Below are 21,919 nucleotides of genomic sequence, written 5' to 3'. Positions count from 1 at the left end.
AGTTGGATACGAGATTACTAGGAGTATCTGGCGCGTTTGAAAACGACGAAGAGGGATCTCGACGATGAGTACGAGAAGTATCTTGCGCATCTGAATACTGCGAGAAGGAATGACGAGAGTTGTGGCAGTGGTTTAGACGCGTTGTTCGCGTCCCTATCTGGAGACAAGGAAGAGGCTGATCGATTCGTTCAGTACATGACGAAGTTGAAAGGTGGACAGTTCGAGGAGAGATCTCCGGGCGAGAAAGGGACCGATTGCGAATTGGTTCGAATGTACGTATACAACGTCAAGGATATAGTTAAGAAGAAGAGACGCAGCTGGTGGAAATACGCGAAATTGAGAGTTCAATTTTTGAACTCCGTGTCGGATCGGAAGAAGGAGTTGATGCGACAGTTGATAGATCGAGTCGCCGATGATCTGAGGAGAGTGCCCGGAGTGCACGGGGAAGCGAGAAGCGTCGAGTGCGACAGCGAGTAGGGATGTATCTTTATGACGCTCGCGCGAATTATCGTCAGAGGCATCGATTGTGGCGAAGAGCGCGAATTTGCGCGAGTATATGTCTATGTGAAATAGTATGTACTAATGTGTCTATGTAAAAGAGTATATACTAATATGTATACTAATTACTGATATGAATATATGTATAAGAATATGTACACGAATATGTATACGAATATATGTGTAAGAGTATGTGTACAAATATGATGCCGAGTAATAAAAACAAATATATGTACGAGATATGCTGAAATAAAGAAAAAAAAGAGCAATGCGAATCGTCATTAATACGTATCGTTGTTGTAACGATTAACTGACCGCGAGAGACGGAGTTTTTTTCCTCGTTCGTTTGCGTATCGCGGGGATGAGAGGCGGATCGGCGACGCGTCGGGAGTCTTCAATTAGCGATACCGAGGGTGATGTAATATTATCGGGAACGTATGAGAGACAAGAGTGGGAGTCGCGCGAGAAGGAAATTGTCATAGGAGTATTAATAACGAGGGAATATTTCATTAGGAATGTAAATATTGTGCGATGCGTCATTTTCGCGTTCGCTACGCGTGACTACGGGAAGTCTGACCGCAACGGCGATAGAAGATTAGTCTATCGTTTATTTCATCGTTCTTTATTTGTTTTTATTCTATCGTTATTCTATCGTTGTCATACTTTTACTTTTTGTTCTCTATTATGTACTTTTAATGATATTGCGTATAAGATCTTTAGTGAGATCGTCATTCGTTGGCGTGTAATCGCGCTACGTATATTTGGGCTAGTTCGACGAGAATAATCTCGCACAATAGAGACTAGAAATTAAGCGGTTGAAATTTCCGATTCGCGACTCGGATCGATTCATCGCGTCGGTCTCCGCCCTTTCGCGACCGATGGCAACATCGATCGAATGGTTCGCGCTTATTTCGGTCGGCGACGCGCAGTGTCGATTCAACTCCCGTCTCGCGCGATGACGCCCGCGCGCGGAATCGCCGTGATCGCGTGCGCGATAGCCGTTATCGTGGCGACTCCGTCGCCGATAGCGACGAGGAGGCGATTCGGTTTTTGCAAACCTACGGATACCTGCGGCGATAACGTGCAAACGATCAGATAACGCGACGTTGGCTCTGAGACACGCGATTGCGCTTTTCCAGGAGTATTACCATATACCTGGTGATGGCATTCTTAACAAAGCTACATTGGAACAGATGCGTAAACCGCGATGCGGCGTCAAAGATATATCGAGTGACTTGGACAAGTCTCCGAGGAAATGGGCGAAGAACGTTCTACGAGTCACCGAGGTCGCGTTCGAGATGTGGGTTGCGAATTCGTCGCTGACGTTCGAGCACGATTCGATGAATCCCGATATCGTGATATCATTTCGGAAGGGTTTTCACACGTTCGTAGATTCTCGGCATCGAGGTAGCCAAATATGTCCGTCATTGCTGGACGGACCAGGAAATGTGCTAGCTCACGCTTTTTTACCATCTTCCGAAGTATCGGAGGTGCACGTGGATAACGCGGAGAAGTGGCACATCGAGCTGACCGCTAATCCTAACGATACGATTCATCTGCTACATACGTTGAAGCACGAGATCACGCGTTAGGATTACATCACAGTCCTCAGAAAAATGCGATAATGTACGCCTTTGTCCCCTCTAAGATCTTTCCCGTGCAATTGAGTGAGGCGGATTTTCTCGTCATTCAGAATTTATACGGTTTAAAAAATAAGAGCGAAATTGCGAGACCAGCGACGACGACCGTAGCGACCACCACGTTGCGACGCGTCGATGCGGTGTTAGAAAATAGAATGTATGTGGCGTATCGACGCCACTTATGATCGATCGACTTAAACGGCAAATCTTACGGCAAGTCGTTGTTACTGACGGACTATCTGTGTTTTCTTTTCGATAATTTTACGCGTTTGACGGGCGCGTATCGACGACCCTCAGACCAACTCGTATTATTCGTAGACGATACGGTTTACATGATAGAATATCCGAGTTTTGAGCTAGTACCGGGTTGGCAGACGAAACTGAGGGATATAAATCTTCCTCCTAACGCGAAAATCAACGCTGTAGTTAATATTAACGCGGGACGAACGTTCGCGATTTGTAACGACGAGATCGTGGCCGAGATCGACGACTGCTCGATGATAGCCGTCAGACATAACTCATTGCACGATATTTCCGGGGATTCCACCCGCTGTAATGTCCGCCGTTCGATACATCGGTAATCTGTACTTTCTCGTTAAACGACAGTTCTTCAAGTACAACGAATTTACCAGAAGTGTAACTATGGCCGGTAAATTCGACCCGGAGATTTTTGGTATCGTGTGTCCAACGGACGGACTATTAGAGCAATTGCGCGCTCTTTTGAAAAGACTCGCTCAAATGAGGAACGTATTTTCGAGCGAGGACGATTTAGAAGAGGAGAGGGAGGAGGAAGAGGCACGGAAGTTTTCGTATAGTGTATAGAGCGAAGGATACGAAACGTTTACGAACAGTATCGCGCGATCTCTTCGATCGTAAAGATGTACGATATCGAGCACTCGCAGGATTCCGAGACGCGCCAAGTCGACGAGAGAGACGACGCGAGGAGGAGGAAGAGGACGCTCGACGATGACAGGCCGATCGTGTCGAGTCATAACAACGCCGGTTGTACAAATAATCCAATTAGAATTCTAGAATGAAAATATCCCTTGACTAAGATACATGTACAGATGAAGGGATACAAGTTTCTTAATGTATGTGTCACTCTTGAACGTTCCTCGCGCGTGAATATTATCCTGGGAGATAGTCATGGCAAGGAGATCTCGATGCCCGATACGTGGAGGCTGCTTGTCGAGCAACGACACGTTCTCTCGAAGTATCTGCAGTGTACCAACAAAGAATCGTCCTTTCCAGCCCCGTCGCATATTGGAAATATGACCGTGCGATTCGGAAAACTCAACAACTTGACGATAATACGCCTGGAAACGTTCGCGGCTCGCTTGACCATGTCGAAGAAAATAGTGAATAACATGTTCGAGCGCGAGCATTGCGTCAGCTGACTCGTTATCTCGTTGACCAAGATATTACGAAAAATCGATACGAAATTGGCGCATTTCAAGGATATCGCGTTCACCGCTAAGAATACGGAAAATATCTCGAGAGTCATACGCGATAGCGATGCCTTCGATCGTAACGACATCATCGATTGCGAACTCGTTGCTCTGTACTTTGGTTGTAAGATTCAGATGAAATAAAAGTGAGATATATCATAAATAATGTTTTGTGTATTTCCTCAAGCATGTATATAAGTATAGCGAGCGATAAAAGAATTCGATTATAATATAAGCAATGAATCTAATTATAATATATAAGCACTGAATCTAATATATAATACAATAGTTAAAAACTAATTTGACATATAAGTCATTAACGCGATATTACAATTCGGTAATACATTCCCGTCGTTGACCACCAGTCGTACAATTTGCATACGTTCTCCATAGCGCAATGCTTCGCGTGACGCTCGCAGTGGAATGCTTGAATGTCGTCTAGGGTGCTTAGGCGCTTTATATCCTCGAAATCCGCGTCGATAGTCTCGACGATCATGTCGTGGTCCGCGATGACATCGCAGTCGAGAATCTCCTCTAACCACTTCTTTTTCTCCAAGCCTTTGACGTACACCCGTTTAGGCGCGTTTCGCGATTGATCGCACACGCCGTTTCGAATCACGTGCTTCGAGAGTCTGTACGCGACGTCGCCGTCGCTCCACTGCAGGCCGTGATGATTGGAGGTTATCCAGCACGCTTTAGATTTTTCCGTCTTTCTAAGAAGATTCCAGAGTATCGCTTCTCGAAATATTCGATAGGTTAGCTCTTTTCCATTTTTTAATATTGTCACCTCTTTAACCATAAATTTTTCCCGAACGGTAAAACCTTGCAGACCGACGAAGATCGGTATGTTCGGCATCATTCTTGTAGGAAAACAGCGATTACGTGAGTTTACGTACGACGTTCGTCAGTGGGTTATACTCTACAACTCTATCGTGAATGATGAGACAATAAGCCGTTGTGTTAGCCGGAATGTTCTCATTCGAATTCTATGCGAACGTCGACGGTGGCGCTCTTGATCGATTCGTTCTGGCGGGAGCAATCGATGACCATATTGCAGAAATCTAGTGACAGTCATGAACGGTTCGCAGGTCTCACACTCGTAATACGTCTTTCGAAATTTCAGATACATATCGTACAGCACTGCGAACTTGTTACGCTCAAAATCTAGATTCATATTCGTCGTAGGGATAGAACTCGGAATTCAAATAGAGTTTTACATTAGTCAGCTTGCAATCGTTGAATTTAGAAACGTCTTCCGACGGTACGTTTTTCCTTCCGGTCTGTAGCGCGAAAATCACGTATCGTGGTTTCTTCAACTGCGTCGCCGCTTTTACTGTCCAGGAATGCTTGATCGTACTTTGCAACAGCGGAAATTCGTACAGATCCCACGAACGAAAGCCCATGCTCAGATATCGTCCGCTGTCCAACGTTCGCAGAAGCGACAGTTTGTCATTAAGTTTCATGTATGCCATTCGCCACTGTATTCTCAACAAGGTGATCTTCGGTCTCTGATTTGAATGCGCCACGACACAATTGTTATCGTTGTGAGCGCGTATCAGAATGAGTTCGTGTCGCGCGTTTATCACTATGCGTTTGTAATCCTCGCAGAAACCGAGGAGTACGTTGAGAGGCACGCAAAAGTTGAAATCGTCCAACGCTATAGGCGGTATTTCCCATCCGGTGTTCTGTAAAGCTCTATCTCTTTCGTAGCTCAACGATGCGTAGTTTTTCATCAAGGTCGTTATGCCGACGTTTCTGTTCTTATCGATCTCCACGCCATTGAGCTCATATCGAATCTCGTCGAACATAAACGCGACACTTGTTGACTAGCTTCGCTCTCGTAACTTCCTTCGCCATGCCTTCCTTCGCCGTGTCTTCCTTCGCGCTCTCTCTCGTCGCGAATTTTCCCTCGATGTATAGAAAACTTTCGCACGGCAATGTGTACAGATCTTGTTGTTGTATAGGTATTCGTATCTCGTCGCTGTATCCGAACGTGGTGTTAGCGTACGGATTGTAAGTGTGGGATTCTATTCTCACGATATGATCGTCAAAGATCGGGGCACCTCCGATACTTAAAATGTCGCTCGCTGTGTCGATTCTTCACGACGCAGCCTAAAGATCTTAAGAACGCGACGTTCACGGCGTTCAACTCGTTCGCTCTTCCCTCACGCACCTTCCTTGTCGCGTCGTTTTGCGGTAGGATCGCGGATGTAGCGTTTGCGTCTTTTCCTCCTCTCGCGTATCACTCGTTCAAAACGAGCATCTTTCGTTCTCGCGCATTTCTCTCTAATGCCTTCGTCGTCGCACGTGAAGTCGCGCCGTTATCTCCTTTCCGCAAAAATCGATCGGTCGCCCGTCTTGATCCACGACTCGAAGTGTGATATCGATAACGTTTCGCGCGATGATCGGAAAGTAAATGATCGATGTCGGAGCGTTCGACAGTTTATATCCCGGAGGAACGTTCGGCGAAAACTCGTGTATCGTGTGAACCGGTTTGTTATTGCTGTACGCACTCGCGGTGATATTGCACTCCACCCGAATGTATATTCACGCCCATGATAATCACGGGTCCGTCGGACGTGTGCTATTTGTTCGGTCGTAGCACGACGACGAGAATCCCAGGAGCGAACCGATGTTGTTTGGTTTCGCGAAATCGATTTGATGCTCGCACCTGATTTCGCTTCTCATAGTGTTCTCATTGGCTCGAATGATCAGAGACCGCGCGCCCCTCTCGTCTTCGTCGCTCTCGTCGTAGACGATATCGTCGCTCTCGTCATCATCGCTCGTCCTCTTCGTCGATCTTTCGCTTTTTAGAGGTAGCGGCGTTCAGATATCTGTCTATCGCGCTCAATTCGTACAAACCTCCTCGGGAATCACGATCGTTTTGTCGTAATAAAAACTTATTATTCGTGGAATCGACGTTCGATATAGTATTGTACGTCTCGAAATTCGTGAGACCTAACTCGTAATCGTCGTCGCTCAGATCTAAAGCGGGAAAATAGCATGCCGTGAGGACGCTACTCTTATCGGTGAACGAAAGGCTTAGCGATATCGCGATCTTCGAGAGAAATCGCAGGCACAACTGACTGCAAATGCTCTGATCGTACGTCTGATACGATCCGCGATTGTACGTTATATTTATGCCGCCGAGATATCTCTCGAGTTCCCTCGGCGGTCGAAGATTGCCGAAACCGTCGAAGTAAATCGCGTCGTTTCCCCTCCTCGCATAGGCGACCCAGTGAGTCGTCGAGATTCACGATGCCGCTCTCGTTGCGTCGCGCCTTCGATAGTAATGCATCACGCATAAACACTCCTCTGAAGAAGGATACTCGTAGATGACGCGCCGAGCGGTTCAACAATTCGTTCATCGTAATGCGGAGAGCGGTAACTCGAGCAATTCTAACGTTTCCTTCCACGATTTTTTTTTCGTTCTTCTCGTCACACCGCTGCCACGTTTGTAAAGCGCTAGATGCTATCCGTAACCCTCCATCGCTTGATTGTGACGTTGCAACTCCTCCAGTTGACCAACGCCACGCCGTGCGGTTTTACTGGCGTTCACCGCCTTCGCGACACCCGCCGCGCCACCGAAAGAACTGAGCGCGTCTAATATCGGAAAAATGGGTAACAAGCCTCCGCGTTTCACCGTTGGAAGTATCCTCCTCCTCGTTGTCGTCGTCTTCCTCTTCTTCTTTCTCAAACCCATGCCTAGCTTTATTTTTGCTTTCATAGCAGCCCATACGGCGGTCGCGGCGACTCTCTCGCCGAAGGTGGAATCTCCGGCCGTTATACGTTCGCGCGCCTTCTCGGCGAGAGCTCGGTCGGCGTCGTGGCAATCGGCGAGTTTCTTATTTCGCGAATAGATGTCGTGCTCGCGATCGAGTAATCCTGCGCTGCTAAACATTCGTTACAATTTTTGATAAGAGGCGCAGGACCGTCTATATGCGATCGTTGCCACGGACGATTATAATGCTCCAGACACACGACAACGTTGCACCTCGGGGTCCGCTCTCAGATGATCGAGTAGTCTATTCCACAGCAGCTCCACGTATCTGTCGAAATCGCACATGAGAACAAATTTCGGGATAAATCGCAACTGTTGGACGGATAGATTAAGAATATCGCGTTTGTCCGTCAATAGGGGAAACATACCGATCACTGTGCGCGAACGAATCGCCGTCGAGTATAAGTGAAGCGATTATCGGTCGCGTCTCCTCGAAGCGAGCGTGCGTAAATGCGATTCGTTCGACGGTCGCCGGCTATAGGAGTACTCAATCTCGACCGTAAGGCTCGACGAATCTCGGGCGACGCGGTCGGAAGGGCACGCAGACACGGCCCTCTACTACCGAACACGATACGTTACATCATTTGCGGCCCCTCCAATTGCGGTAAAACGAACATGTTGATAAGCATGCTCGAAAGTCCGCACGGCGCGCGCTTTGAGAACGTGTACGTCTACTCGAAATCCCTGCAACAACCGAAGTATCGATACCTGGCGGAACTGCTCGAATCGATGGACGAGATCGGCTATCATCCGTTCTCGAACAATAGCGACGTCGTGCCACCGAGCGAGGCGCTTCCCGATTCGATATTCGTGTTCGACGACGTGGCCTGTAACAAGCTAAACGCGATCAGGGAATATTTCGCCATGGGTCGACATTCGAATATCGATTGTTTCTATCTTTGTCAGACATACGCTAAAATTCCAAAACACTTGATACGCAACAACGCGAATCTCTTGATTCTGTTTAAGCAGGCTGGTACTAACCTAAAGCACGTTTACAACGAGCACAGATGTGAACACGGATATGTCGTATGAGAATTTTTACGCCTTGTGTCACGCGTGTTGGAAACGCAAATATGGGTTGGTAGTCATCGATAAGGACAGCACGTTAAGGAATGGTAGATATAGACGAGAATTTAACGATTTCGCCGTGGTGTAGAGCGATTGTTGTGCTACGAGGATGGACGTTGACGCTGCTGCGAGTATGGACGTTGATGCTGCGGCTGGTACGGACATCGCTCGGCAGAAAAAAACGGCGCGAGAGATCGCGAAGACTCAGAACTCTATACGTAAAAAGTACAGAGAGTTAAAAATCGATGAGATAGAAGAGGAGATCGCGCTGGAAAGGCGACTCAAGCCGATCGTTCAGCTGTTGAAACGAATCGCCGCGAGGAGAACACCGCGCGAGACGAGTCGACCGAGGGAATCGACCCGATCGCGTTCGTCGGCGCTAAGAGGAAACGCGAGACCGACGACGACGACGAGCCGCCGTCGAAACCGACGAAGAGACCCCTCTCGACGAGATCGCCCTTGATCGCGACGGTGAGTCCTGCGACTAGAAACGAATCGGAAGAATCGATCTCGAACGCGCAATGAGGACCGTTGGTCGCAAATGTATGGGCGCGCTTCTAAACGGGGACAGACAGAGCGAGATCGATCACGTTTACTTCGAGGGTGTACTTCGACTTGGACGACTCGATGCTTAGCGACAGGCGATTCAACGTGGCCGCCGACGACAGCGTGATCGTGGGCGACACGCGATATCCGACTATCCCGGGCTTATACGAATTGATCTTCAAGAGACTTTCCGATGACGCCGTGTACACGGAGAACGACAAGCAAACGTACAAGGGTATACTGTTGACTACGAACGCCCATCGGCGTGGCCACAACGCGCTTATGCCCATTCTAGGTAACAAAGGTTTCAAGTACAAGCATATCATCGCGCCGCTATTGCTCGACAGAGATAAAAGTGGCGCTGGTACTGGTAAAACGAGAAAAAAAGGGATCGACTCTGTTCCATCCGCTATGCGGGTGAGAGACAAAGGAATCGAGTATGTTTATTGGAACGATCCCAACGAACTAGTCAATCGTCTTCGATTGCTCGATGCCTATCAACATCCGCGAAATCTACAAACGGACAAGGGCAAGGAGTTCTACAACGCCTCCGTAAAAGCGGTTACTGATAGGTACGATATACGCCATTACTCGACGTACTCGGTGATGAAGGCGACGGTTGTGGAGCGATTTAATCGCACGCTCAAGAACATGTGGAAATTCTTCACGCTTAACGGATTGTACAGATGGCTCGACGCTCTACCGCGTTTAATCCCGGAGTATAACAACTGCGCGCATCGAACGATCGGAATGCGACCGGCGGACGTAACTCCCGCCATTGTCAAGAGACTCCTCTCCACGGTATACAGTCATTTGAAGATCGCAGCCCCCGCAAGATTCAAGATGAACGATCCGGTACGCATCAGCAAGTTCAAAACGATTTTCGAGAAGGGATATACGCCTAACTGGACGACTGAGATTTTTCGAATCGCTAAGGTACAACGCACAAATCCCGTGACGTATCTGCTGAAAGACTATCGTAAAGAGCCAATAGCCGGAGGGTTTTACGAACATGAGTTACTGCGAGTTTCCAATCCCGATATCTATCTCGTAGAGAAAGTGCTACGTAGAAAGAACGATAGAGTTTTCGTCAAATGGTTAGGAATGGACAATACACATAACTCTTGGATTCATAAAACAGCTGTATTGTAATGAATAAAGAGTGTATTACTTGTTTTACATTGGTACAAATTTTTATACTACATTAGTATTTAATAACGGTATCTTATAATGGCCCCACGGTAATGTATGGTGGAATCGGGTATTAAGTATCGCTTGTCGTCGTGAGGACTCAAAGCTAGCTTTAGTTTAAGACAAGATGTAAACCTCGTGCAGCATTGTGCGTATGCACGCCTGACGTCTCGATTGTTGCGACGATTCGTTCAAACAACGCGCGAAATCCTCGAATGTTATCGTTTTCGTGACGGTACTCCTCTTGACACCCTTTATTCTCTTCGTATTCTCGCTCTTTCCCAAAACTCTCAGAACGTACATCTTCGCCCTGAGTCCTATGAACTCCATCATGATCGCTCCGTTGTTGTCGTTTTTCATCAAACCTTCGAGAACCTTCTTATTAGCACGCGATATATCGTACACGTTGTCGCTGGTGTCGAATCTCGCGATATCTCACTTCATATTCTCGTAAACGTTTCGACATTCCAAAAAATATATCAAGCTATCGGTATCCGTATACATGATTTTGCACTTAGAGCGATAGAGCGGCATTATATAATCGTAATGATAAATCGTACAATCGTATCTTGGTATCTTGGATATCTCTAGAATGCACATACCGACGTAGATTGGTTTGTTAAACTGAACCTCGAGTTTGCGCAACTCAATAGCCATGAGATTCTCGTCGAAGACGCTCCTACTGTGAAAATTCGGTTTCACGATCAACGCCTTCGCGCCATCTTCCGTCCCAACGCGTCACGAGTCTCACGTCTATGTAATTACGCACGTTCTCCATTGTTTTGCCGAAAATCGCGTTGTTCATCAGTTTATACAGATCCCTCTCGAACTCGTTGCTCGCGCGAGTTCTCCGTTCCGTATTGAACTCGATGTACTCGCGCAGCCAAGGAGACTGCGCGAACCGCAACGCGCGATAAATCTTCATCACGCGTAAACCATGTCGCACTGCTGAAGATTATAAGATTATAAGTATGCGATAATGCTTCACGTAACTTTGTCGTAGAGCGTGGCGAGTAGCTTCTCGTTTCGATTTTCCGGCGATCTCTCGCGCGTCGGGCAGAACAGAAGATCCGCGTGGTCGTCGAAGATAACGCGAATACTCGAGATCAACTTCTAGAATATAACTGATATCGGAATCAGGTGACACGGACATAACGTCAAAACCCTCGACATTCTCGACCCACCGAAATTCCGCATACGGTAAAGGTTCGCACATGGCCCAGCCGTAGAGATTGTTCACATCGTAGTGCATGAGATACGACGACGGCTGAGACGAGTCATATGACGATTCATATTGGTTATTAGTTCGCGCGTATCTGTTCGAGCATTGGCTCAAACCGCCGCCTATACCGCGCTCTACGAACATCATCATATCGATATCGGTAAATAGATCGAATCATTCGTGTATTTCAACGTAGCGTCACACGTATATCCCGGTGAAATAATGCGCTGGATCCAAATCATAACTTTCCGTACAAGTATCTCGAAAATTTTCAAAAACATCCGCCAAGAGGAGCACATCCGTTTTCAAATATAGATCGCTGTATTCGCCGAGAGTTCTCACATGAAAACGCTCCCATATCCTTCGCGCGTGTTCGTAATCGCTAACGCTCACAGTTTCGCCAGTTAAAGAACTGTGAAAGACTTCGATCAGCGGTAACTCGGTCACTAACAGTTTATCAACGCTATCGATGTACTCGTACGGAAATACGTCCTTGCGCGTGAGCAACTCGAAATCTTCCGCGATGAGATTGGAAAATTCGAATCGCGAGATTCTCAATTTTTCCCGATCTAGATACGAAGCTACTTTTTCTAAACTAACTAGTATTGAGAAACTTAAACGAATCCACGAAACAGCTTAACACAAGTTTTCCATTTTCCGTACGCCGAATCGTTGACGATTTTCGAAAACGCGATGTAATTCTCCTTAGTCAACGGTAACAAATCGATTCTATCCTTGAAAACGTTCGCTATATCCTTGATAATGAAATGTGCATCGTAACCGGATAAATTGTGAAAAAAACGGGAATAACGAACGCGTTCTGATAATTTAAATTGCAGCTCGCGTGCGCAGGTCCTCTGTATCGTTCGGTAAGATGACAGTGATCGCGCACGCGAATATCGTACGACCCAAAGCTCCTTCCGCATATGTGACAATTTGCCGCCTTTTGAAAAGCGTTCCGCTCATTCGGCGTGAGCTTCGACATCGGTACGCTCGCGCACAGAACCTTCTTCACGCGACACGCGAGAGCGCGCAGCTCCTCGACGAACCGAGACGCAGTCATCGCCTCGGCGAGATCTACCAGGTGTATGCTGTCACGTCTGTCGCGTCAGAATAATTAATAATTTCATTTCCTATTGTAAGGATATTATCCTTTTCAATTTTACAATGATAAATCTTTATAACACGAAGCAAAGAACAGACGTGATACGTCCCTAGGTTACCGCGAGCCCCACTCTGGCCATCCTCTAGCTTCCCACGCGAGCGCCGCACTCCCACCATAGCGTCGCCGCAGTTTCGAGCCGCCGAATCGAAGCACTTCAGTGCACGGCCGACTGTAAGCAGTTCATCTCGCGAATCCGACTGGAGAGGACCTCCAGTCCGTGAACTCCCTCTTCAATTCCAATTCTAGTATTAAGAAAGTTCTATTCCAATTCTAGTATTAAGAAATAACTCGAATTCAATCTCAAATCAATTCCAATTCTATTGTAGTGCTAGTGAATCTAACGTAACTCAATTCAAATTCAAGCTCTTAAAAATCTAATTTTAAACATGTTTTACAATTTAATTAATTTTTGTATCAATTAATTTTGTATTTGAATATCTTACAATATATATATATATATAAGTAAAAAGTGATTAGTGTTTGTCAAAACAATTAATAAATCCCAATCCTTCCACCCATCCTAGCGAAACGTACAATCGACAGAGTTCGCGAGGTAGAGTGACCACGCGTAATTTAATCAAAATAATAAGCGACTCGGGAAGCCGTGCTTGCTCTCTTGGCTAGCAAGTTGTGCGTCCACCCGCACTACTCCCCAAGAGAGGCACCGCTTCTCACGCATTTTAATTCGCCAAATTATAAGATATCTGACAACCTGTCTCGCTTCTTGGCTAGCAAGTTGTGCGTCCACCCGCACTACTCCCCACAGAGGGCTACAGGTTCTCATCGCGATAGAAAGTTCAACCTTTTATTCGTAACTTGTAAGGGAAGCAACATTTTCCCTTCATGCTCACTTTCGATGCCGAATAAACGCAAAAACCGCGCCGGACGTCAGCGTGCGATTCGTCGAACTCTATATGAAATTAAATCCGCGCTCACCGATGATTTGAGTGAATTACTCGGGTGTGAAGAAATCTACCAATCAGAATACGAAGCACATTTCAAGAATAGTCTGTGGGCTCCAAGTCCCCCGAATCCAGCAACGTTGTCTCCAGACTGTTACGTCGCAGGCGGTGGCGAGATTGCCAAAGCAAATCGCCACGTGGCACTGGACCAAGGCGGGAATACGCTCGTCTCTCGGCGACGCTGCCAGCGATCGAGCGGCAAATCGCCAACAGCGGTTCGGAAGAATTAAGGAATTAAGGAATTAAGGAGTACGAAACCCTGATTATACTGCTCAAATCCGCGGGAACCCCTCCGATAATGTCAGCGGCGAATTATTAAGTCCTCAGGAAATTTCAGTGAATTACACGGCTAACGTTGCGTTTAACCAGACGTTGGGCGATTATTAGACTGTAAGCGGATTAGTGCAACAGAGAAGTTGGTTAGCCGGCGCGATAGGATGCCGTCGGGAGCGGGATTGGTCTCGTCGAGGTAGTATCGCCCGCAGATGTTCTCTATAGCGTTGCCTAATTCCCTGAGCACTTCTAGAGACACAGTAAAAACTTCGGTGCAGTCAGGGCAGAGCTCAATGTCGCGGACTATTACAAGACTAGCGCGGCAGCAATCGCAATGATCCCGGGCGGAAGTATACCCGAACTGGAACGCGTGGGCCAATTCAAGACGATACGTAAGAGTTCCCTCTGGTATTTCCTCCTTACATCGAAAGCAAAGATATTCGGCACTATTAGGGAGTAACTCGGCGATAGCGTCGTCCACGCGTCGATATCCGAACGTGGTAAGGCAACGCACCGTGCTCCTACGGTATCTGTATACGGCGGCCGGGTGAGTGCGCGAATCTCGTGGCTCGAGAAAGCAAGGCGGGCACATTACGTCAAATAACGGGAATTAATATTACGCGGCGAATATTCAATATTAAAATGATATTACGAAACTGGAATATTTCCGTGCGTAGCGATAAACCGGCTCAAAACCCTACATGCCTTAGGAGAAAGTGGCAAGGGCGGCAAAAAAGGGTCGGTCGTAAAACCCTTCCGGTCGGGCGATGCAACTATGCGACGGTCGGTCGACGCGAACAAAACGAGTGACGCAACCCGAAAGAATCTTGAACGCGAGTACTCTTATATTCATTCACGTCTAATTCCTTTATACTCTATATTTTACTGAAACGTATGCAAGATGGGAACGCGAAAGCAACCGGGAATAAAACTTGATGTATGATTTTCACCTACCTTTCGGTGTCCGCTCTGCGCAGATACTCCTCGAGGGAGATGCGTGGTCCGAAACTGCTTCCCTGGTAAGTTGCTACGGGGGTGGACGGGGCCGGTAAGGCGCTCCAGAGGCGGTCGTGCACGAGAAGTTCGTACTCGCCGTCGTAACTCACTTCCTCGCCGATGATCGCGTTATGATCGTAAATCGCGGCCACGTGGAGGTCGTATTCAAGCCGCCGAAGTGCGTTGTTACGACCCGCGCGATTCCTCCGTGCTTTAGGCATTCGGCAGAGGCTCCAGGCGTATATTGTATTTAATTAAAAGATTAGAATTACCGCGTGCTCGAAGTCCAATGTTTCCTTCGTGGTAAGTGCGGATAACGCACAACACCTTGCCCCCGGAAACGATTGGAATTCTCGCTTTAACTGCTAATTATTCGGTAAAATAAGGTTTGAGTTGTTAATGCCCGTTGCCTCTTTAGCCTCGCGAACACTTCCGATTTCTCGCGGCGATAGGAAGGATGATGCAATGAATGACACGTGGCGAATACACTGTACTTACTATATTCAAATATTCATGAATCGAATTACACTCGCGTAACACTTGGTTAAATTTAGAGCAATACAAAATTTAGAATACAAATGATCACTTAATTAACTTAACTAGATTGAGACGAAATAGAATTGACTTAAAATTAGAATTGGAATTGGGATTGGATTTGGATTGACACTCGCACGATGTGTACTACTCGACGGCGCGTACAAGAGTGAACGAGCATGGCCGCGCGTTGTAACGCGTGCCTGCGGCGGCGCTGTTGCGCAACGTGGCGGTAGCGTGGGTACGCCAACGCACGTGGCGCAAGATGGCGGATGGCGTGGGCACGCCAAAGCACGCGGCGCAAGATGGCGGATGGCGTGGGTACGCCAAAGCACGTGGCGCAAGATGGCGGATGGCGTGGGTACGCCAAAGCACGTGGCGCTCGCGACGGTCATAGCCTATAAAGCTAGACCAGACGCACATATCTATAATGGTCGTTGGTCGGCCAATCAGCGCGCGGCTGACTGGAGATGATGCGTAACAGCAACGCGAGCCTTATTGTAGTATTAATAATTTTACAATTATTTAGGTTCATTGTTAGCGTGATTTATTTATTATTATTATTTAATTTTATTACTTATATTTATTACAGTGTATATTCACTGGCGGTAAGGCGCAACGCGCGATATGTCAACGGCAGGAGAGCCGGTTGTTGCCAACTTTGGCTTGAATAGTGGCGCTTCTGCGCAGGTGGGAAAAGGGGAAGGAAAAGAAATTTTTACGTTGGCTCTCCTGACGTTACACCTCCCCCCCTAAGAAGAAATGCAGGGCCAGGTGCCGTGCATTTCCCCTGCTCTACTAGAGGTTGAGTTGCAGAAGGTTTGAGCTACAATTATTTTACTTATGTTTATTCGTCTTATATTCTAACGCTTGTAATTAGTTATCGCACTTATTTGTCTCTATACTACGTCCTCGCGTAAGTATTTTTGGAGTTCACTGTATGACCGTACATGCTCACTAAACTTTTCCTTTTCGGCACTAGGGGCGATTTCGGGCGCCGTCGGTGTGTCTTCTGTCGAGCTCTGAGCTATTGGCATGAGGCGTTCCCTGCTAGGCGAGTCGGTTTTTGTTGCTGGGTTACCCATATGCAGCAAAAGGTTAGTGACCGACGACCATACTGCTCCCAATATATGAAGGCTCCATCCGTATATTCTGTGCAACGCGTATCCGTGGATGATTGTATCGATCACCAACTTGATCAGTCTGGCTATCACGAATAACGCCAAGACTCCTGCGCTGGCCGAGCCAAACGTAATAAATCCTTGCCATAATCGCTTCCCTGTGCTTTCAGCGATCCGATCTAAAGACTTTTCGTCGAGAAGATTCATCAAGGAAATACTCCCGCTCGGGACGTCCTGTCCTAAGGCCCCTCGCGCTATTGTATTCAGCATAGACGGCTTTTCGACTGGGAACATTATGTGGTCTCGCAGTCGGTTCAGATCGTCCGCGGAGTAGATTCCACTGGTGGCGAGTGCGTCCGGACTGACGTATTTCCACGTGGGGGTAGAAAGCGGCTGGATCGTCGGCGGAGGAAGCGACTCGATCGGCTTCAGGCCTACTCGGTACCAACTGCCGTGTAGTTTGTACATGCCAGGAAGCAACTCGTTGCAGTCTTTGTGTGTTCCTGTCCTGGTCAGAATTCTGGTGCGTGGCAATAAAAAGTGTGACGAATTGCGGTAGGTAACTGGCAACTCGTTGTAACACTCTTCGGTATGTCGCAGCTTGCATTCTACTGGGACGCATTGGACAATATGGATGACTTCTCCGGCTGTGACCGCCGTGTATCCAGGGGCTTTCATTATCCGGAAGGCCATTTCGTCTGGGGCTATAGTTGCCAATGAGAGCGCATTCTGGAGGATCTGACGCTCTAATGCACATTTCTGCTCCATAATGTCGTGGTAAAGCCTGGTAAGTTGCGTTTTCACGTGTTTCTCCACGTAAACGAATTTCGAATTCACATAGGAGAATATATCTAAGTTGTTAACTGAGATCTGTGACTTAGATTTGAACGTGCGTCCTCGCTGTGTTTCCAATATAACAAGCTTTGGGTGCTCGGTCTGGAAAAGTCGATAGCCACATAGGTTGAATTCCGTCGTTTTTGTCAAGGCGAACGTTGTATCTCCGGTGGTCACTGTATATACCACTGGAGCAGTTTGTTTGGGCTTCGGCGACAGTTTTATGGCCATACCCTCGTAAAGTATATCGTACTGGTTGAAGTGGCAGCTGTCGTCGGACAGTGTTTTCCGGTGTTTTCCAGAAGGTTTCCGTACCGTCGAAATCGGCGCAGCTCCCCAGTTGCACGGGGCAGCGCGTTCCAGATGGCAGATTTAATGAGTTCGCTGACCGTTTGAATGGTGCTTCAAACGTCCTCAATACCACCTTTAAGGATGCTTGTACTACCACGCTCTCCCATGCTCCGAATCCGTCCGTGTACTGCGTTCCGGAACAACGGCCGTCAGCGTGCGTTTGTCCAGCCATAGTGACGCTCCTATGATTCGTGGCGTTTACAATCAATCTATCCACGAAGGCGGTTCCCAGCGCGAGAGTTCCAGTCTCGTGGATTTTCTGGCAGGTTTGCCAGCCGATCTCTTTGATGTACACCTTTCGACCGTCGGATACAATTGATATGTGTGAGTGCATGCCGCAGTAGTATATGGTCCGGTCGATTTCAATTCGGCATTGAATTATTGGCAAGCTCTCGAAATCGGAACTCTGCATGAGTTGTACGTACGTCTCCGTGCTCGCTGGCTCCATATCCTCGACATTACAGGCGCCGACGTCCAGCAGCGACAAGGTTGTGATATTGAGTCCGCTGCCTCCGCAGTCATAGCCCGTCAAGCCAAAGCTGAGCGTCGGGAACAGTAAAAGCGTTAAGATTCGTTGTGGCTCCATGTTTCTTCAAGGGGTGACGTGTGTCGACTGCCGCTTGGTTGCTCGCTCGCCCCCGGCTCTGGTTGTGGTGGGGCACGGCGTGTGGTGGGGCTCCGATTCCCCGCCTTCTTCAGTTTGTCCATATGGATAGTACGCAATTTACCTGGCCTTATCTCTAATTTAACATTATTATTACTTAGCACGTCCGCTATTTTGTAGGGACCGGTGTATTGTGGACTTAGTTTATTTCTCACAGGTTCTTTAAGCATGTACACCTGGTCTCCCGCTTCAAAGTTGCATGCCTTAACCCTTTTATCATAGTATCGCTTTGATCTAACCTTCGCAGCATTCAGGTTACGACGCGCGGCTCTCTGGGATTCGCTTATTTTCGCATTTAGTTCGAGTAAGTAGCCAGCGTAGCTTTCGTCGCGCTCGTCCTCGGGGAAGGGATCGCTTTCGGGAGTACGCGCGACGCTCCCGTAGACCAATTCGTGAGGGGTGAACTTCGTTCCCTCATGTACGCTCGTGTTGTAAGAAAAACTAGCTAATTTTAGATATTCGTCCCAATCGTGGTGGTCATTGACAAATTGTTTCAAGTACTCCCAAAGTACATGGTGCGAGCGCTCCACGGAGCCATTGGACTGAGGGTGGTACGCAGTGGTCTTACACTGTTTAATTCTGAATTTGCGAGCTATGTTGCGCATTAAAGAATTTAGAAAATGAGACCCTTGGTCCGTTAGTACCGCTCGCGGGGCACCATGCACGCAAATGAATTCGTTTACGAAAGCGTCGGCCACGTCGATAGCCGAGATCCCCTTGAGGGGGATAGCTAGTGAATACTTCGTCAAGAGATCTTGTATAGTAAATATGTACGAGTGGTCCTTGCGAGTGGTGGGGAGCGGCCCCATGATATCCATAGATATCTTATCAAACGCTTTGTCGGGTGTATCCGTTAGAATCATGGGCTGTCGGGTCTTTACTCTAACCAATTTTTTTAACTGGCAGCCTTCGCAATTATTTATGAACCGCGTTACTTCTTCCTTCAGTCTAGGCCAATTGTACCGCGATTTGAGGCGCGCGCATGTTTTGTTTATGCCTTTATGGCCTCCTATTGCGGACGCGTGATATTCCTCGATCAAGCGGATTCTATCTTCGGGGGGTGGAACAGTGATTTTATTACCGCATATCGATATTTCTATATCTTGGTTCCAAAATGCGTCGCGAATAACCTTTTCTATTTTCCTCCACGGTACTCCACTCGCATCCCCCTTGCAGACAGATATGGACCGTATGTCGAGTTCGTTCGTGACGTCGAGTAGTGACACCACGGCCTCTCTAATACTTTCTAGCGTGGTTATCGCGGAGACATTTACTTCAATCGGCAATGCAATAATTCGCCGTTTGCCGCTTTGCGTGACGTTTGCCCTGTTCAGCATGACGTCCCGCAATTTAGGCAGTAGTCCCTGTTGGCTGAGCATCCGAGCCCCTAAATCGCAAGGTTCACCTTGGACGCTCACGAATACCACCAGGTTGTCGCTTCTACTCGTAAAGTTATCTACGATTTCCTTCACTTTCGCGTGATGGAATTGAAACGGAGCGTTATTCGCGTTAAATAGAGATTCTTCGCTGGTGTCACTGTCGAGGTCCTCGTCGGAAGTGACGACGTGGGGGCGGATTTCGGTATCGTCGTCGGTTGACGAATCTTCCTCGGGCTCGCTATCGTTCCGTCTCGCGATATTCGATGTGCTCTCGAGGGGAAGGACGGGAAAAGCGGGGTTTCGTGACAGCGCGTCTGCGTTTACATTAGTTTTGCCGGCTCGATACATAACTTCGTATTCGTATTCGGCTAATTTTAATCGCCATCTGACTAATCGTGACGTGGGGTCCTTAACCGAATGCAACCATGTCAAGGGTTTGTGGTCGGTGACGAGCTGGAATCTTCTTCCGTATAAATATGGTCTAAAGTAATTTACGCAATAAACTATAGCGAGCAATTCCTTTTCGATCGTGGAGTAGTTCTGTTCCGGCGGGTTTAGTAATCGGGACGCGTATGCGATAGGGAGATCCTTGCCAAGCGGTCCCTGACTGAGGATTCCGCCGATCGCGAACTTGGAGGCGTCTGTAGTTACGACGAATTGTTGAGAAAAGTCGGGATATTGGAGAAGGGGTTCCGTGCATAGGGCGTGTTTAAGCTGCGCGAACGCGTTTTCCTGTGGATCGCCCCATCCGAACGGTACCTCCTTTTTTAATAAGTCCGTCAGAGGTTTAGCTGTTTTCGAGAAGTTCGGTATGAATCTCCGATAGTAACCCGCGAGTCCGAGAAATTGTTTAATGTTTTTCGCAGTATGGGGGCGCGGAAAATTTTCAACGGCGTGAATTTTTTTCGGGTCAGGCTTCACCCCGTCTTCTCCGATTACGTGGCCCAGATATGTGACCTCTTTCCGCAGAAATTCGCATTTGTCAGGCTGGAGGCGGAGCTTCGCGCCTCTCAATCTTTCGGCCAGCTTATTAAATTTTATTTCATGCTCTCGCAGTGAGCTAGCATATACCACAATATCGTCGAGGTACACGAATACCTCGGTTCCTTGGAGGCCGCTCAACACCTGATCCATAAGTCGCTGAAAGGTCGCCGGGGCGTTTTTTAACCCGAACGGCATGCGTTTAAATTCATAGTGCCCGAAAGGCGTGGAGAAAGCCGTTTTCGGCGCGTCCGACTTATGCATCGGTATTTGATGGAAACCCGACGCTAGATCGAAAATGCTAAAATATTTCGCGCTTCCCAGTTGATCTAGGATTTCGGTTATGTTGGGGAGGGGGTACGCGTCGCCTATTGTTTTCTCGTTGAGCGCTCTGTAATCTATGACCATGCGCCATCGTTTATTACCTTTCGAATCCGGTTTCTTAGGAACAATCCACAGAGGGGAATTGTACGGGGAATTGGAGGGACAGATTACGTCGTTTTTTAGTAGCTCGTTTACTTGCTTAGTAATTTCCTCTTTGTGTATAGGCGGGAATCGATACTGCTTTGTATTGACGGGTTGGTTATCCGTCGTCGTAATCGCGTGAGCAGTAGCGTCTGTGTACCCGAGGTGATCGGAAGGGAGCTGGAAAAGATCTGGGTTTTTTTCGATGAGCCTACCGACATGCTCTGTCTCCACCTGACTGAGGTGCTCTAAACGAAGGAGCGTTCGAATCGCTGAGATTCTTTCTGAATTCGATTCTACTTCCTGGATTCTACTTCCTATAACCCCGCAATTAAGAGAGGACTCTTCCCTAGGGAGGTCCCGTGAGATTGATTCGATCTCCTTGAGTTGGATAGTAGGAATGGCGATTTCTTTATCGGATTCGGTCGAGTTGATTATTTGCGAATATGCCCTTCCGTTGCGATTAGTCACGACCGCTTCGCCGAGGTATACCCCATCGCAGACTCTAAGTCGCGGGATATAACCGACTGCTATTTCTGGGTTCGCGACGTTCATACAAAACGTGGCGCGGCAGCGACCTGGTATTACGATAGTTTCCCGTCGGGCAAAAGGCAGGCGTATTCCTTGCCACTCTATCTGTTTTCGCCCGAAATCGATTTTGGCGTTATCGCGCAGGAATTCTGATCCTAGGATTCCTTCCTGGACGATGGGGAAATGGTCAGGTACCACGTGTAGGGTTATCTTGTGGCCCATAAATTCTATACGAGCCGACCCGAGAGTTTCCAGCCTGCCTTCGG

At 47.8% G+C, this 21,919-nt stretch overlaps 2 protein-coding genes across 2 annotated transcripts; one reads left to right on the top strand and one right to left on the bottom strand.

The window, feature by feature from the left end:
- Nucleotides 1-4,743: 4,743 nt before the first annotated feature.
- LOC105424084 (uncharacterized) lies at nt 4,744-5,394 on the bottom strand. Its single transcript, XM_011634126.2, has one exon. It carries the CDS (start codon nt 5,392-5,394, stop codon nt 4,744-4,746), a length of 651 nt encoding a protein of 216 aa, XP_011632428.2.
- Nucleotides 5,395-9,065: 3,671 nt separating this feature from the next.
- Nucleotides 9,066-10,136, top strand: LOC148937197 (uncharacterized). Its single transcript, XM_089074151.1, has one exon. It carries the CDS (start codon nt 9,066-9,068, stop codon nt 10,134-10,136), a length of 1,071 nt encoding a protein of 356 aa, XP_088930277.1.
- The last annotated feature ends 11,783 nt before the right edge of the window (nt 10,137-21,919 follow it).

The sequence above is a fragment of the Pogonomyrmex barbatus genome, unplaced genomic scaffold (assembly GCF_055798465.1).
Source record: "Pogonomyrmex barbatus isolate J1 unplaced genomic scaffold, ASM5579846v1 scaffold16, whole genome shotgun sequence".
Lineage (NCBI taxonomy): Eukaryota > Metazoa > Arthropoda > Insecta > Hymenoptera > Formicidae > Pogonomyrmex > Pogonomyrmex barbatus.
This window is presented reverse-complemented; position numbering and strand designations above follow the sequence as displayed.